This window comes from Clytia hemisphaerica, unplaced genomic scaffold (assembly GCF_902728285.1).
Source record: "Clytia hemisphaerica strain Z4C2 unplaced genomic scaffold, Clytia hemisphaerica genome assembly, whole genome shotgun sequence".
In the NCBI taxonomy this organism is placed as follows: domain Eukaryota; kingdom Metazoa; phylum Cnidaria; class Hydrozoa; order Leptothecata; family Clytiidae; genus Clytia; species Clytia hemisphaerica.
Genome location: NW_027103286.1, coordinates 1,638,113 through 1,656,456, shown reverse-complemented (window position 1 = coordinate 1,656,456; position 18,344 = coordinate 1,638,113). Strand labels below are relative to the sequence as shown.

The following is an 18,344-nucleotide window of genomic DNA, read 5'->3' as shown; positions in this document are numbered from 1 at the left end:
GCCTTTGTTTTGGATATGCTTATCCTTGGCTTATCCGCAACACACCCTAATAAATTGCAAACTTCTTCCCGATGGACAAACAACGGTTTGTAAATCTCCCGCAATTCTCAATTGGACCCTCTGATTGGGGAAGGCCAAAGCAAGAGCCTTCATCCGCGAAAACTACAACTCTGTTTTCCGTTCACTACTTCACTACTTTATCAAGTTTCCCGAAACTCGAAAAAATAATCCTCACACAAATGGAAACTTCTCAAACTCTTACGACATGCCGAGTTAATCCGCGCTGAGCTTGGAGCCGTTCAAAAAGGCGGTCAGATATCGAAAAGTTATTTCCGTCTCTAATTTGTCACAGCTTGGACTACCATCTTTCAATTCAAGAGATATCGAATATTTCGCGTATGAATGGTCACACCTCCTAACCAAGTTACGCTCAAACTCCAAAATTTGATAACCCAAAAATAAGCCCTAAAAGCCTAAATTTTGAAATATTTTGGTTCTTAGTGATAAAAATTATCAGAAATGAAGCTTTTATCAATATGTAAAGATGATAAGATTTGTTTTGATTGATTAATTTGTCAAAAAAAGTCATCGATTTTGGAAGCCTGGGTCTGCCGTGTATGTCACGTGGCAACCTCCCTTATTCTTGCTCTTCGCTGATTGCCAAACCGAAAGAACACCTGAAAGTAGACAACCTAAAATAGAAACAGCCCATTGGAACATCAAGGAGGGGGCTAAATAACTTTATAAATATTGAACTTTTGCCTTGGAACATTGAAATTCTTGGCTTGGAAAATTTGTTTCTCGAAAGAGTCTCTACTCTTGAATAATTAACTTGCTTTTCTTGCTTTGTTGTAAAATTCAAGATGGCGGGTCAACTTTTGCCCATACGATTTCAAGAGCATCTCCAGGTATAATATTACAATGTTTCAATTTTCTATTTTTTGAGTTGATGATGTAGTTTATCATGGAAAGGTAGCTTTTTCTATCCAATATAAATTTGATTTGTGATTTAATTGCCCAGAATCTTGTGAATAAATCAGATCAAAAGAGTAAACAAACTGAACAGCAAGCCATTTTTTGACCAATTCACCCAGTTTAGAAACCCTATCTTAGATAAGTATCCCAGATTCTTTTCAGAAATCAAAGCCATCCACAAGTATTATTTATCGGTCTATGTAAAATTAATCTTGCTATGACATATATCCCAACGACTGCCCAGGAAAGTTTTTCATGCAAACCTTATACTGCTCCTATTTTCCCCATAATCGCAATCAAATTGAATCAATAATCAAACCAAACCAAACGCAGTCAAAACGACAGGTTCAGATTCTATTGCATTCAGTTTTGAACCCCAATTGGCCATAATTTACAGGTCATATTCGACTGAGATATTGTCATTCAACTGCATGGGGAGCCTTCCAGACTCGGACTTGCCGCGGGAAACGTCAAATGGACGCTTAGGGGTGATAGGGGTATAATTTGTTGACGTTCTTTCCTGGCAAAGAAACTTCACCAGAAAAATTTTAGAGAAGTTCATTCCATGCCAAAAATTAACCCATTTCAAACTTGATTTTAGCTTCAAAATGTTGGTATCAATGCTTCAAACATTGGGTTTTCAACCCTTACCATGGAATCAGACAAGTATATCTGTGTTCGAGAAAAAGTTGGGGAACAATCACAAGTTGTTATTATTGATATGGCAGATGCCAACAATCCAACCAGGAGACCAATTTCCGCAGATTCTGCCATCATGAATCCCATCTCTAAAGTCATTGCTTTAAAAGGTTTATTTTTTATTTGTTTTGAGATAATCTGACTCTGTTGTTGGACTTACTGTTTGATTTTGGAATCCAGCTTTCTCTCATTTGGAAAATACAGATTTTTACAATTTTAGTATGCCAGATTCGTAAAAAATATCACCTAAAACAATTTATTTAAAATCAAATCTTTCGATGTCTGTTCCTCTAGATAGGAATATCTGAGGAAAGAAGGAGGAACATGTGGGAATTTCCTGACTCGAGAAACAGATGAGGAGCACTGAAGAATGGAAGAGGGTTGGGAATAGATCAGGACTTGAAATAACGGTCGGACATTTTGTCAGACCCACTTGAAATCGTTATTTTCGAGCCTTGTTATTGGAAATAGTGCCTTTTTATAACATAGAACACAAAGGAAATAATAATATGTTTTACCTTTCAGCTGGCAAAACCTTGCAGATTTTCAATATTGAGATGAAAAGTAAAATGAAAGCACACAATTTGACAGAAGATGTTATCTTTTGGAAATGGATCAACGTCAACACATTAGGTTTAGTGTCAGAATCAGCTGTCTACCATTGGGGTATGGAAGGTGACTCAAGCCCAGTCAAGATGTTTGATAGACATCAGTCTTTGGCTGGATGCCAGATTATTAATTACAAGATTGACCACAGTGGACAGTGGCTTCTTCTGGTTGGTATCTCTGCACAACAGAACAGAGTTGTCGGAGCAATGCAATTATACTCTGTAGAAAGAAAAGTCAGTCAGCCTATTGAAGGGCATGCTGCTACCTTTACTCAATTCAAAGTTCCAGGAAATGCACAACCTTCCAACATATTTTGTTTTTCTGTACGTGGAGCTACTGCTTCTAAAATCCATGTCATTGAAGTAGGCACACCTCCAGCCGGAAACCAACCCTTTCCAAAAAAGGCAGAAAATATTTTATTTCCACCAGAAGCGGACAAGGATTTCCCAGTCGCTATGCAAGCCAGTCAAAAGTATGGAATAGCCTATCTTGTCACAAAGTATGGATACATCCACTTGTATGACATTGAAAGTGCTCAATGCATTTACTCAAATCGTATTAGCGGAGAAACCATTTTTGTAACTGCCTCATACGAACCTACAGAGGGGATTATCGGTGTCAACCGAAAAGGACAGGTAGATCTTTGTTATTTTTATTTTTTGACTTGAAAAATAGAGTAAATTATGACAAATCGGTTGTAAAATAGAGGAAAAGCTTTTCCTATCATGGAATTTTGTTCAACTTTTTTATTATAGGACTAAACTTGACAGAGCATTCTATTTTACTTTAACAGGTTCTATCAGTCAGTGTTGATGAAGATAAGATGGTTCCATTTTTGATTCAAGTTAAACAAAACGGTGAGCTTGCACGGAAACTGGCTGAGCGTTGTAATCTTCCTGGTGCAGATAACTTGTTTGTTCAAGCTTTCAATGAAAAATTTGGGATGGCTCAATACCAAGAAGCGGCCAAGATTGCAGCTAAAGCACCAAAGGTATTTACAATTATTTCAAGCAACATTGCATTTGGTTTGACTTTGGTCAGTTTCCAATGCTTTCACTTTCGTATTTGAATGCAATTTCACTTGGCCTACATAAAGTGTTGTTTCTTTAATAGTGTCTTTGCTTGTCTTAGTATGGACTACCGCTAGGAAACGCACACCTAGGGATTTCAATATTTTGGCTATTTTTCTAATACATTTGAATTTTAGTTTGTTGTTAAATGCAATCTCATTTGGTCAATAAAAAGTTGTTTTTTTTTAACAGTGTCTTTGTTAAAGTAATGAAGATTATTGCTAAATAACACACTTCTAAGATCTGTTAAGTTTGGCATATTTCTTTTATGGTTTAACTTTCTTAAATTTGGCTGATTTTCCAATGCTTTCACTTTCTATTATATTTGAATGCAATTTCACTTGGCCTACATAAAGTTACGATTCTTTAATAGTGTCTTTGTTGATCATAACATGGACTACCGCTAAGGAAACAAACATTATGAAAAATCTTTTCAATATTTCAATATAATTTAACATAGATAATTCCCCTTTCTAACATTTGACTACCACTATGAAATGCAACTTTCACCTGCTTTCACCAATGTTTTAATAATTGTAGTATAAAATGATATAGTCCATTCTCATTCTTAAAAGAATTATGGCCATTTTCCAATGCATTTCAATTTTAATTTGTAGTTTAATGCAATTTCACTTGGCCAATAAAAAGTGTGGTTTTTTGAACAGTGTCTTTGTTTTCAAAGTAATGAAGATTATTGCTAGAAAACACACATCTAAGATTTGTTGAGTCCAGCGTATCTTTTTTATTGTTTAAATTCTCGTAATTTGGCCGATTTTCCAATGCTTTCACTTAGTATTATATTTGAATGCAATTTCACTTGGCCTACATAAAGTTATGATTCTTTAATAGTGTCTTTGTTGATCATAACATGGACTACCGCTAGGAAACAAACATTATAGAAAGTTTTTTCAATATTTTGATATAATTTTTAACATAATTAAATTGCCCCTTCTAACATTTGACTACCTATGAAATGCAACTTTCACCAATGTTTTAATTGTAGTATAAAATGATATAGTACATTCTCATTCTTAAAAGAATTATGGCCATTTTCCAATGCATTTCAATTTTAATTTGTAGTTAAAATGCAATTTCACTTGGCCAATAAAAAGTGTGGTTTTTTGAACAGTGTCTTTGTTTTCAAAGTAATGAAGATTATTGCTAGAAAACACACATCTAAGATTTGTTGAGTCCAGCGTATCTTTTTTATTGTTTAAATTCTCGTAATTTGGCCGATTTTCCAATGCTTTCACTTATATTATATTTGAATGCAATTTCCTTGGCCTACATAAGTTTGATTCTTTTAAAGGTCTGGTGATCATAAGGAACGAAATACCGCTAGGAAACAAACATTATAGAAAAAATTTTTCAATATTTGATATAATTTAACATAATTAAATGCCCCTTCTAACATTTGACTACCTATGAAATGCAACTTTCACCAATGTTTTAATTGTAGTATAAAATGATATAGTACATTCTCATTCTTAAAAGAATTATGGCCATTTTCCAATGCATTTTAATTTGTAGTTTAATGCAATTTCACTTGGCCAATAAAAAGTGTGGTTTTTTGAACAGTGTCTTTGTTTTCAAAGTAATGAAGATTATTGCTAGAAAACACACATCTTAAATCTTTCTACTTGATAAAGTAAGTGTTCAACCAACTCGAAATACAACTCATTTAAAAAAATAACCCTTTGACTCCCCCTCCTCCTTCTCTTCATTTGAAAGGAGAACTATGCTTCATGAATATTGGCCAATTTCCAATGCTTTCACTTTCCACTATATTTGAATGCAATTTCACTTGGCCTACATAAAGTGTTGTTTCTATAATAGTGTCTTTGTTGATCATAATAAGGACTACAGCTAAGAAACACATATTTACACATTCTGATTTATGAAATTTGATATTATTACACCTACTTCATAGTTTAGATACTTATAATAAGTATTTGGCCATTTTTTTCCAATGCACTCAATTCACTCTAATAGTTGATTGCAATTTCACCTGGCCTATAAAAAGTGTGGTCTTTTGAACAGTGCTTTTGTTTTCAAATAGCAAAGGTTATTGCTAAAATACACACATTACTTAAATTTTCATTTGCTCTGGGGATAACAAGAAAAAAGATTTGTATCAGAAAATTATCAGGAATTATTTATTTGCTTATCTCCAGGGTATTTTGAGAACTCCAGAGACAATACAAAGGTTTCAGCAACTCCCATCACAACCTGGGCAGACTTCTCCTTTACTTCAATATTTTGGAATTCTTCTCGACCAAGGACAATTGAACCGATATGAGTCAGTAGAATTGTGTCGTCCAGTACTCATGCAAAGCAGAAAACAATTGATGGAAAAATGGTTGAAAGAAGACAAGGTGAGATAGAAAAAAGAATTTAAAATTCAGAATGACAATTTCATTCAGCTAAATCCTTTTTGCATCTGTTATAATTATTATTCTGTCAAGTATTGTCATGTCATATTGTAACAAAAAATGCATAAACTAACGTAATTTCCACAATCTTATTCTATTATAGCTTGACTGCAGTGAAGAGCTTGGTGACTTGGCGAAACAGTTTGACAGCACATTAGCATTATCTGTTTATCTGAGAGCTAATGTTCCAGACAAGGTAACTTTACATTTGAATTAGCTTCTTTCTGAGATTTTTGTTCCAATGCAATGATGATCATTAACCTTAGGACACCTTCGGAGATCTGAATGATCGGTGAGAGTAATTATGGTGACTGAAGCATTGATTGATAACTGAAGTTGAATGTCCAACTGATCTTTTTAATAGACAAGAGAAACATTTGACACCGTGCCTTTTGATATTTCAGGTTATCATGTGTTTTGCTGAAACTGGGCAATTCCAAAAGATTGTCTTGTATGCCAAGAAAGTTGGACACACTCCTGATTATGTTATGCTTTTGAGAAATGTCATGCGATCCAACCCAGAGGCTGGAGCGCAATTTGCTGGCATGCTCATTCAAGATGATGAGCCTCTTGCTGAGCTCAATGCGGTAACTAATTCTTTCCAGATTTTAGCTGTGTTGCTTGTAAAATAACAATTAATTAAATTGAATTAGATTAAATTCAGAACAAAGTTCATAATCTTTGCAATGTTGGATCCGACACTGATTGAAAACTTTTGATATAACATTTTGATATAAAAACTCGTTGTTGCAGGTTGTTTTGACAAAATGTTGAATTCAAAAACGTCATTTCTTTTGCTAAGTGTTTCTTACACTTTGAGCCTTAAAAGATATTTTTTATTATTCATCTTATGTTTAGATTGTTGATGTATTCATGGAATACAATATGATTCAACAATGTACCTCATTCTTGTTGGATGCCCTGAAGAACAACAGACCATCTGAAGGTCCTCTTCAAACTAGACTCTTGGAAATGAACCTTATGTCTGCTCCTCAAGTAAGTTAAAATAATTTGCATAAGGTTTGGAAAACAAGCTGTCTCCTCCATTTTGATACTTGTGTCTTGAAGCTAAAAAAAGATTTAGTCCGATGCCTTTAGCCCTGAAACTTTATCCAGCCCTTGGTGTATTTAGGAGGGTGCAGATAAGTTCTATTTAGTTAACAACAAGAAAAACAAAATCTGATTCAACAAATTTAGTTTACACTTATATAAGTACTCAAGTTATTGACCCTAATTGGTTACCCTTACGCTACAACTGTGATACAAAATTTGAGCCAAGGTAATTCTCGAAAACCCTGCCTTTCACGTTTTTCAAGTTTTACTATTGGTCTTTTTCTAATTTAGGTTGCTGATGCTATCCTTGGTAACCAAATGGTGACACACTACGACCGTGCACATATTGCTCAACTTTGTGAACAAGCTGGTCTTCTTCAAAGAGCCTTGGAACATTACACTGATATCTATGACATCAAACGAGCTATTGTTCATACACAAGTTTTGAATCCAGAGGTAAATGCTTTGACTCTTCCACAAAATGATTCTTTTTTGAAATGCATTTACTAAAATGGTCATAAAAGTACTTAAAAGTACAGAAATGAAAAATAATGGGATTAAATGACATTAATAAAGAGTTTTGAGATCACTTTTATCACTTTTCAAAAGTTGCCATAAAAGTACAGAGAAAAAGAAAAAAGGAAACAGAACTAGATGAGATCGATTAAGTGTTTTGAGATGAATTTTATTCTGTCTGTTTGACTTTAATCTTTTTAATACCTTTAAACTCTAGTTCAGGCAAATACATCTAACAAAAATCTTCAAATTGTTACCTTTTTAGTGGCTTGTAAACTATTTTGGTACATTATCGGTTGAAGACTCAATTGAGTGCGTCAGGCAAATGTTGACCCATAACATCCGTCAAAACTTGCAAATCTGCGTACAAATTGCATCCAAATACCACGAACAACTTACCACTACAGCCCTCATTGAGATCTTTGAATCATTCAAAAGCTTCGAAGGATTATTCTATTTCCTTGGTTCCATTGTCAACTTTTCTCAAGAAGCAGATGTTCATTTCAAATATATCCAGGTGAGTGGTTTCACCTTGTCGCTCTCCAGAAAGAAGCAAATAATATTTATGGGGCTATCTGTGTTAAGTGGAGGGGTTCCACTCTTAAAGATGTTGGAAGAAGATGATTAATTCAACTTGAATTTTTCTCAAAATTGTTTTTTTTTCAGGCTGCATGCAAGACAGGTCAGATGAAAGAAGTTGAAAGAATTTGCAGAGAAAGTAATTGTTACGATCCGGAACGAGTTAAAAACTTCTTGAAGGAAGCCAAACTGACTGATCAACTTCCATTGATCATTGTCTGTGATCGATTTGATTTTGTTCACGATTTGGTACTGTACCTTTACAAGAACAACTTGCAAAAATACATTGAGATCTACGTGCAAAAGGTAACTATTTCCATTATGCGAAGGTCTTCCTTCTCAAAATTTTACAAAAATCAATAATCTGGGCTAACTTTGGCATAAAATTTATTCCCTGATTTGGCCACTGCACTGTTTGCACAATTTGTGTACAAAAGGCCTTACGTTGCGTCTGCATTTGATGTTTCCAAATATATTATTAGAGAAGAAAAGTAAAGAGAATACAAAAATCTTTTTACTGTCACTTTTTTTCCAGGTAAACCCATCACGTCTGCCCATCGTTGCTGGTGGGCTGTTGGATGTTGACTGCACCGAAGATATCATCAAAAGTCTCATCCTCTCCGTCAAAGGACAATTCTCTACTGACGAACTTGTCGCAGAATGTGAAAAGAGAAACCGTCTTAAACTCCTCCTTCCATGGCTGGAGTCACGCATTCACGAGGGATCTGAAGAACCTGCTACCCATAATGCCTTGGCTAAGATCTACATTGACTCAAACAACAATCCAGAACGATTCCTCAGGTATGTTACCTAATTATTATTAATTAAAGTTAAATTTACAGATGTAGAACGATAAATTTGGTATACATTCTATCACAATCTGAATAAAGCTATCACTGTGTCTCACTAACATTCGGTTGATTGGCAGTGTGAAGGTTTCGATCAATGGACTGTGTTCAAATCCTGAGCATTTCCATGCAGGGTGCTAGGGAAGCATGGTGATAGACTTTCTACATTTACTCAGATGTTAAAGCCTGTAAAGTTGCCCATATACTATCTTTTAACTTGTTACAATTGAATCTCTTTTATTCGATCTTCAAATTTTCTTCGAATTATAGAAAGATTCGAATTGCAGAGAGTAACTTATACCACTCCCCAACTGAGGGGACCATTAATTCAGTTCGAATTACAGCAAGATTCGAATAGTAGAGGTTTGAATTAGAAAGTGTTGATTAAAATAGTTGCTTCAACTTTTGGACCTACCCCGGTGGAGGTCCTATAAATTAACCTTTGTCCGTTCGTTATTAGCTTTCCTCATGATTGGCTCATTAGTTTTTTCGGATACATAACTCGCTTATAGTATTAATCTGCAACGGAAGGTACTATTTAAGTTGACTTGAACCCAACTCTCTAAGACTGATACCTCTGGAAAGTTACTAGTGAAATCCCTCAATTGAATATTCTTGAACATTCATAAAAATAGTGTCTAACTTGTCTGTTTTTGGAAAATAGTTAGATCAAGTAAAAATTGTATCTTAATCTCATAAAAGATCTCGTCTCAACTTTGAAAGAGAAAGTTTAACAGTTTCAGAATTAAAATTCACAGGCGAAAGAGCTTTGTAGAGATTGGTTTCTGGTTCAATGCTGTACTACACCTTTCTGCCAAAGTATTATTTTAGAAATGGAGGTCTAGAGAATATGAAGACGACGACGTTCGCCTCAAAGGGAAGAACTTTTGGCGAAACAGGGTGGAAATTTAATTTTGTAGACAGTTGAAAGAAATCTTTCAGAGGAAATTTAATTTGGCAGATATTTTTCGCCCAAAAATGCTAATAAATAAGTATGTTAAGCATGAACAAATAAACCTGTTTAAGGCCTGAAATAGCAAAAATTTAGGGAATGAATAAAACATTTGGTGTAAATTTAATTCTGCTAAATCCGCCACCAAATTTTCTCTCCACTAAAAATTCTTCCTTTCGGTGAACATTTTGTGAAATATTTTGGATATGTAACATTCCGAACGGGTATGTCCACAATTTTGATTGAAGTTTCGAGTTCGATCTAATTTGTAGTTCCAACCTACTTTAAGAGCATAAACTTTCGCGGGCAGAAACTTTTGCGAGGTGCTGCAAAAATTTACTTTTGGAACGAATTCAGCGAGTATAACAACTATAGTATATACTATCTATAAGAATCACTATTAATAAGCATACATCAATGTTCTTAGCCATATTATTATTATTATTATTTTTATTAGTTTTGTTTAAGATGAAAATGTCACGGTGGAGGGCAATGGTTTGAGTTTTCTAGAAACACTTATTATTTTTTTGGCTGAAAAAAGAATCTTTATCTATAAGAATCACTATTTATAAGCATAGATCAATGTTCTTAGCCATATTACTATTATTATTAGCTTGTTTTTAAGATGAAAATCTCACGGTGGAGGGCAATGGTTTGAGTTTTCTAGAAACACTTATTATTTTTTTGAAAAATGAATCTTTATCACTATTTATAAGCATAGATCAATGTTCTTAGCCAAATTATTATTTTTATTATTATTTTTTCTAAAAGAAGAAAATGTCACGGTAGAGTGCGATGGTTGGAGTTTTCTGGAAACCTTATTTTAGTAGAGTCAGTTAGGTGTCAGATAGGTAACAATTGTGCAAATCGTGACAAAATCGTGACATTTTGCACAGTGGTCCGGAATGGTCTATAGATGAAAATTTTAAGGAGAATTTAATAGCTTTTTTGTTTCTTTTTCAAAAATCTTTTTTAATAGTGTTGATAGTTTCTCTCAATAGACATGCTTTCATTTTCTTTATTTTTTTGTATTTTCAATTTTCATTCATTAGTTTGATAACCAGGTAGGTCCATAAAAGTATCACTTGTTTTACTTGAACTTCCAGGGAGAACCAGTTTTACGACAGTGTGGTTGTTGGCAAATATTGTGAGAAACGAGATCCTCATTTGGCTTGTGTTGCTTACGAACGTGGACAGTGTGATGAAGAGCTTATTCAGGTATTGCGCTTTTTATTATTCCTTCTAAATGTCTTTCTAAATTTCTGCTTCGTTCTTGAAAATATTGAAACTTGCGAAATTTTAACTCATTTTTTCAATATTTACTTGTTTAACTCTTCTTTTATGTACGGATGAGGGGGGTAGTCAAAAAGCTTTGAAATAAATAGATGACTTTCATGTTAAACAATTCATTAACATATGAATGCTTTTACTTTGGTTACATTGATGTTACATTCGCTTTTCTATTAGGTTTGCAACGAGAACTCTTTGTTCAAGAGTTTAGCCAGATACTTGGTGCGTCGAAGGAATCCTGACTTGTGGGCTACAGTCCTCGTCGTTGAAAACCAATACCGAAGACAGCTCATCGATCAGGTAAGTGTTCTATACCAATCAAAATTGAACCCGAAAATCTTTAAGGGGTTAGATTTTCACTTGCCATGTCCTCGTGGTGAGGCAAGAGTTTCCTTCTTTCTCGTCGGTTATCACTAATTTGAACTCAAATTGTAAATTGAAATTGAAATCAGATCGAGCTTCCGGATTATTTGTATCATGCGAAGCCGTTTTACGCTAGTTTTATGTTAGTTAAATTATTATTGAGAGTTTGCTGTATAAAGAGGAAAAGATTTCTATTGAGAGTTTGCTGTATAAAGAGGAAAAGATTTCATGGAAAAATTTAAACCCAAATCTTTCTTCTTCAGGTGGTACAAACTGCCCTCTCAGAGACACAAGACCCTGAAGATGTGTCAGTCACCGTCAAAGCTTTCATGAGTTCTGATTTACCCAACGAACTCATCGAATTATTGGAGAAGATAGTCTTGGAAAACTCTGTCTTTAGCAACCACAGGTACTTATGTTTACAACAAGTTGTATGCCATCTCCTTCTCCCTACCTCCTCTGAAATCATTCTTTCGAAGACTTAGCCCGAGACTTCATATTCTAACATAGATATTTAGATTTTTCTCTTGTTTACCAAATCTTCAAAAAGGTTCAAAAAAATAATAACATTGATATCTAGATTTTACTATTGTTTGTATTGCGTATGAAAGCCGTCCGAATTGGTTCTCCTTACCATATCTTATTCTTTCCTTTAGAAACTTACAAAACTTGTTGATCCTGACGGCCATAAAAGCCGATCGTACCCGCGTCATGGAGTACATCACTCGTTTGGATAACTACGATGCTCCCGACATCGCAAACATCGCTATCGGAAGTGAACTTTTCGAAGAAGCTTTCGCTATTTTCAAGAAATTCGACGTCAACACATCCGCTATCCAAGTCTTGATTGAAAACATCCAAAATCTTGACCGCGCGTACGAATTCGCTGAACGCTGCAACGTACCTGAAGTGTGGAGCATCCTTGGTAAAGCTCAGCTCGATCAAGGTTTGGTCAAAGAAGCCATAGACTCCTACATCAAAGCTGATGATCCTTCTTCGTACCAAGATGTCGTCGACGCCTCCAAGAATGCTGGTATGTTATTTCACTCTAAATTAATCTTGCCTTTCTATTTTTGTTTAGTTCTTTATTTTGATCTGTTAAAGTAAAGTTTTACCAATTTCATTTGTTACACTTTATCGTCAAAGTAATAAAATATTCATGGAAGGTGATCTTTCTCTGTGAACGCAAATAAAATTTTTTCGGTGTCTAACACGGTTTCAATTTCTATTCAAAGTCAAACTGCTTCAAGCTAACTGTCGTTTATTTTCTTCTCTAGGCAACTACGAAGACTTGGTCAAATTCTTACAAATGGCTCGCAAGAAGGCCAAGGAAACCTTCATCGATACCGAACTTATTTTCGCTTTCGCACACACCGGACGACTTGCTGAACTGGAAGAATTCATTTCCACTCCCAACCACGCCAACATCGGACAAGTCGGTGAGCGTTGTTTTGAACAGAAAATGTTCGAGGCTGCTCGCATCCTGTTCAACAACATCTCCAACTTTGCACGATTGGCGTCCACTTTGGTTCACTTGGGTGAATACCAAGCGGCCGTTGATGGGGCGAGAAAAGCTAACAGTACTCGCACATGGAAAGAGGTTTGTAGTTTGGCTCTGTATTACATAAAGATCCTCTCACCCTTTAAAGTCTTACCACTTGAACAGATTCTTTTAGAATTTTAAGATCTAGATTGTAATGCGATGTCAGATTCCATACCCATGTTACTCTTTTATATTCGAAACAAATAGGGGGCTAAAAGGTACCGCACTTATGTTGCCCTGGCCGATTTTATTAGAAACCACTAGGGTGGTATAAGGTATGACTTTTATTAAACTTTTCAACTTTGTCTGTAGGTCTGCTTTGCTTGTGTTGACGGTAAAGAATTCCGATTGGCTCAGATGTGTGGTTTGAACATCGTCGTTCACGCTGACGAGCTCGACGATCTCATCAAATATTATGAAAGTCGTGGTTACTTTGAAGAATTGATCACACTGATGGAAGCTGCTTTAGGTTTGGAACGCGCACACATGGGAATGTTTACAGAATTGTCCATCCTTTATTCTAAATATAAACCAAGCAAGATGAAGGAACATCTCGATCTTTTCTGGTCACGTGTCAATATTCCAAAGGTATGACGTCATTCATTTTACATTTATTCTTAGAATCACTGACCTTTATATAACCCTGGACCAAGCTATATCTGCCATCTTTGATTGGAGTTTTTTGGAATTGGTACCCGAGGAGAAGCCATTGCAGTGTTAAAAATTAACGTCTAACGCCCACTGACCTTTATATACCCTGGACAAAGCTTCTCAATCCCAGCCAAGCAAAATCTTTGATCGGAGTTTTTTGAAAATTGGTACCCTAATGTCGGCACTACTCAATAGCGGTGTAAATGCATCGAGAGCGCTAGGTCTACTTTTCCTCGAAAAGTTTTGATGATATAGCGCCGTTAGACGTTAATTTTTAACATTGCAATGGCTTCTCCTTGGGTACCAATTCTAAAAAAACTCCAATCAAAGATGGCAGATATTGTTTGGTCCAGGGTTATATAAAGGTCAGTGCTAACGCCGCTATATGATCAAAAGAATTTGAGGAAAAGTAGACCTAGCGCTCTCGATGCATTTACACCGCTATCGAGTAGTGCCGCCATTAGGGTACCAATTTTCAAAAATTCCGATCAAAGATTTTGCTTGGCTGGGATTGAGAAGCTTGGTCCAAGGTTATATAAAGGTCAGTGCTTAGAATACCCAAATAAATATTTGATCCCACAAAACACACGATAAGCGCTATTTAGCATCTTTCATTCAAATATTGCGTGCTTAGAGTCTTTATATTGTTTTAAATTCCGTGTAAACACCATATAAATTCATCGAGAACTGAAACAAAATTCTTCAATTTCAAATGCCTGCACACTACCGAGATCCTCTTAGATGAACATATAATAGACGATATCGGCTTTCCATATTCTCCCCGAATGATTACCCATGATGCATTGCGCAAAAAAATTCACGGAAAGCCGATATCGTTTATTTACATAAAACAAACGTCAAAACATCATTCTTTCTTTCGGCAGGTTCTGAGGGCATGCGAACAAGCTCACCTATGGTCAGAGCTCGTTTTCTTATACGACAAATACGAAGAGTACGACAACGCTATTGTTACCATGATGAAACACCCTACGGTCGCTTGGAAAGAAAATCTATTCAAAGATGTAGTTACCAAAGTCGCGAATATTGAACTCTATTACAAAGCATTACAATTCTATTTGGACAATAAACCATTATTAATTAACGATTTACTAGTCGTCTTAACACCAAGGATGGATCATACTCGCGCCGTCAACTTTTTCATCAAAGCTAAACATCTTATGCTGGTCAAACCTTATTTACGATCAGTTCAAAACCATAACAACAAAGCAATCAACGAAGCGCTAAATAATCTTTTAATCGAAGAGGAAGATTATAACGGGTTACGCGCCTCAATCGATGCTTTCGACAATTTCGATAATATTCAATTAGCTCAAACGATGGAGAAGCACGAGTTGATCGAGTTCCGTCGTATCGCTGCTTACCTTTACAAGGGAAATAACAGGTGGAAGCAATCTGTCGAACTTTGTAAGAAAGATCATCTCTACAAGGTAAGTAAAAACTCTTCGCTTTTTTCCAAACTCACCCTCGCCTTGCGTCGCTAGTTGATTAACTCCAACTGACTGTCCTGCTTACTATATAAAAAGATAGGAGCCAAAATTCAAACAGCTTTTTCCAAACTAACCCTCGCCCTGATTAACTCCATCCTGTTACTATTTACGGAAATATTAGGGGCCTTAAATTCTGCTTATTTAAAAAAAATTCGGACACCGTTTTAAATTAAGACACTGAAAAGAATAGACGATATCGGCTTAATGAAAACTCAGATTTGATCCCCGAATATTGCCCACAATGCTTTGTGCGGAAAAAATTTCACCATTGGGGACCAAGATTCAAACAGCTAACAATGAAGTCTAAAATAAGTTGGATTTCAAAGAGTTTCTTTTCGAGCTCGAAATAGATATATATTGTTTGAACAGACTAATTTTGAATTTGTTGTTTTATCCACTATTCATGTTTTTAGGATGCCATGGCTTTCGCTTGTGACTCTCGAGACTCAGAGGTTGCAGAAGGTTTATTGCAATGGTTCTTGGAGATCAACAAGACGGAATGTTTTGCTGCCACTCTCTTCATGTGTTACGATCTCTTGAAGCCTGATGTCGTGTTAGAATTAGCCTGGAGACACAACCTGATCGATTTTGCGATGCCTTACATGATTCAAGTCATGAAAGAATACTTGAACAAGGTTAGACATCTTTACCATTTATTGATATGTACTATTTGGTAAAGGTCTTCGTCATCGAAATGAACATTAACTAGTTGCAGTTAAAATCTTTTGAGGTGGGGCCACTAGCAACTTTTTCATCAAATTAAAATATTATTGCGTACTTCAGTTTTCAAATGTTTCTATTAGATGAAATCGTATCAAGTGGCCTTATACCTTAATTCTTTTGGCGAACGTAAACAAGAACCTATTAAAACCTTCTTGTAATGTTTAAAATCATCATTAATCTGATTCTGATTATTTCTCTTTGTCAGGTTGACAAATTAGCAGAAACGAGCGCCAAACGCGAAGAAGAAAAAGACACACCTGAGCAACCAATCATGGGTAAGCTGACTCTGCACTTTTTCGAAAACAAAGGCATCGGTCTTTCATTAGGGACAAGCTGGAGTTTTTACAAGCTCTTATTTGATTTGGTTGGTCGTCAAGATGTACTTTTTCTAAAGAACGCGTCATCTCTATCACTTTAAATAACCAATTAGTGAAGTATCTTGTAAAAACTCCAAGGCATCTCTTTCATTAGCATTTCGCCGTCTCTGGTGCAGTATGTCCGTTTTTGAAGAAACATCTCTTTGTCTCTTTGTCATTCATTTTGGAAGAGACGGCTCCTTGTAACGACTATTGCTATGTCGCTGTACCTTCGTGCCGCTTCGGCTTCTTTTTTACTTAATGAAACTATTTCTATATCATTCGCAGGTGTTGAACAATTGATGATCACTTCTGGACCAGCCTATCCGCAACAAAACATGTACGCACAACAACCCGGTATGGGAATGCCACCGCAGGGAATGCCACCACAAGGAATGCCAAATATGGGCATGCAACCGGGAATGGGTCAGCCAGGCATGCCACAGGGTGGAATGCAGCAAGGATTTTACTGAGTAGAATAAACAATCAAAATAAGAGATGAGAAATAAAATATGTAGCTAAAATAAAATTTCGTACGCCCCAAAATGATAATAATAGTAGTAATTAATTAAGTTAAAACAAAATTTTTAAAATTTTTTGGCTTTTCGTCGGCGTACATCTTACGTTGTTCGCGCGGGAGCTCGACGTCATATTTTTAGTCCTTTATTTACTCAAGGTATGATCATGAAGAAACTTTTACTTTTAGTCTTGAAATGACGAACTCGCTCGTTCGCAATGTAAAATGTCACACCCATTTTTTTGAAAATGAAATAGTTTTTTTATTTTTCTGAGTTAGCAGTTAATCTAGTAAAATGATCTACCAATCAACACTATCTATTGTACGACTAAAAGGAAACTTCATGCATATATAAAGAAATTCAAGACTGTGATTCATTTTGTTGATTATGACTATTTTGCCGTCGCCGAAAACAAGAAAATAGTATCACGTGATGATAATGTTGTGACGTCAGAATAGATGGACCTTGAATCGTTTTTGAAATGATGGAAGATTATGTTCAATATTTTTTGCTGTATTTTATTCATTTTGCTTTTTACTTGAGACGCAAATTTCCAATGATTTGTAAAATTCATTTCCAACAGTTGATCAATCGTGCCGGTAAAAAAAAACTTCGTTTCCGTACAAAAAAACGTTTCCCGGTCAAGCGATTGGTCAACTATTTTCTTTAATATGTTGTATATTTTTAATTTTTTTGGCTGAATTTTTTGAAATCTTTAATTCTATTTTTTTTTTCTTTCGAAGTTGTGGTAAATTTACGCGCAAATGACTTTTCCACAGCAACTTAATTATTTTCTGGTCGTAAATTTTAGGATCTCCATGTGTAAGTTATTTTAATTAAATCGAACCAAATCATTTGTTAGTTAACGTTCAATTTTTTATAATTTGTGTATTCATTATTATTATTATCGATTAGCGTTTTTTCCTTTTATTTTTTGTTTATTTTTACATCGTAATTTATCACTCCAAAAAATTGCCGTTAAGTATTTTTGTTTCCTTTTTGAAAGCGTACAACTGCGCCATATTGAATGGTAATCTCGTTAGAACAAGTTTCGTACAAGAATCAATCTTATTGGTCGAGCTATTTCGTCTTTTGTTCATCGGCAACCAATCATTTCATTCGTTGATAAAATATTGAACCTTAGGGATTTATATATATAATTGTATGTGTAGGTATGGAACAAAAGACTTTTCTTTTACAAAATTGTCATCAGCCTCAATTTCTTCTTTTTTATCGGGTTGTTTCGTGTGCCAGCCTTCTCGACGCTGAGCCTGATATTAGCCAGTTTATGTATCTGTGTTTCTCTGCGACGGGAACGGTTAGTTTCTGATTTTTTTAGATGCTGATTGACTGAGGACGACGGAAAATCACCACCCTCCTCGATTTTGTCGGTCAGAAAAAATCGCTTCAGTCACGCTCCGCCGTCCTCAAAAATCCAAATACATAAATTCGCTGTTAACTAAAAATGGTCAGGGAATAGACCTTATCGGAGTTTTTGATTTTTCTAAAAAAGCGATGGATTGTGAGATTGTTTCGAGTGTATTACAATAGAAATCTCTTAGGAATTCCTCGAGGGAATCTTATTGTAATACACTCGAAACAATCCCACAATGCATCACTTTTTGAGAAAAATCAAAAACTCCGATAAAGGTCTATTGT

General features: G+C 35.3%; 1 protein-coding gene across 1 annotated transcript; it reads left to right on the top strand.

Annotated features, from left to right (window-relative positions):
* The first annotated feature begins 639 nt into the window (after nucleotides 1-639).
* LOC136806443 (clathrin heavy chain 1-like) lies at nucleotides 640-17,888 on the top strand. The gene is made up of 22 exons (XM_067063024.1): nucleotides 640-908; nucleotides 1,577-1,784; nucleotides 2,200-2,918; nucleotides 3,077-3,274; nucleotides 5,528-5,728; nucleotides 5,889-5,981; nucleotides 6,190-6,372; nucleotides 6,644-6,781; nucleotides 7,130-7,294; nucleotides 7,620-7,871; nucleotides 8,021-8,239; nucleotides 8,469-8,734; nucleotides 10,840-10,951; nucleotides 11,201-11,323; nucleotides 11,650-11,795; nucleotides 12,043-12,419; nucleotides 12,664-12,986; nucleotides 13,242-13,517; nucleotides 14,465-15,028; nucleotides 15,502-15,723; nucleotides 16,017-16,086; nucleotides 16,456-17,888. Exons 1-22 carry the CDS (start codon nucleotides 864-866, stop codon nucleotides 16,638-16,640), a joined length of 5,085 nt encoding a protein of 1,694 aa, XP_066919125.1. The 5' UTR covers nucleotides 640-863; the 3' UTR covers nucleotides 16,641-17,888.
* Nucleotides 17,889-18,344: the final 456 nt, after the last annotated feature.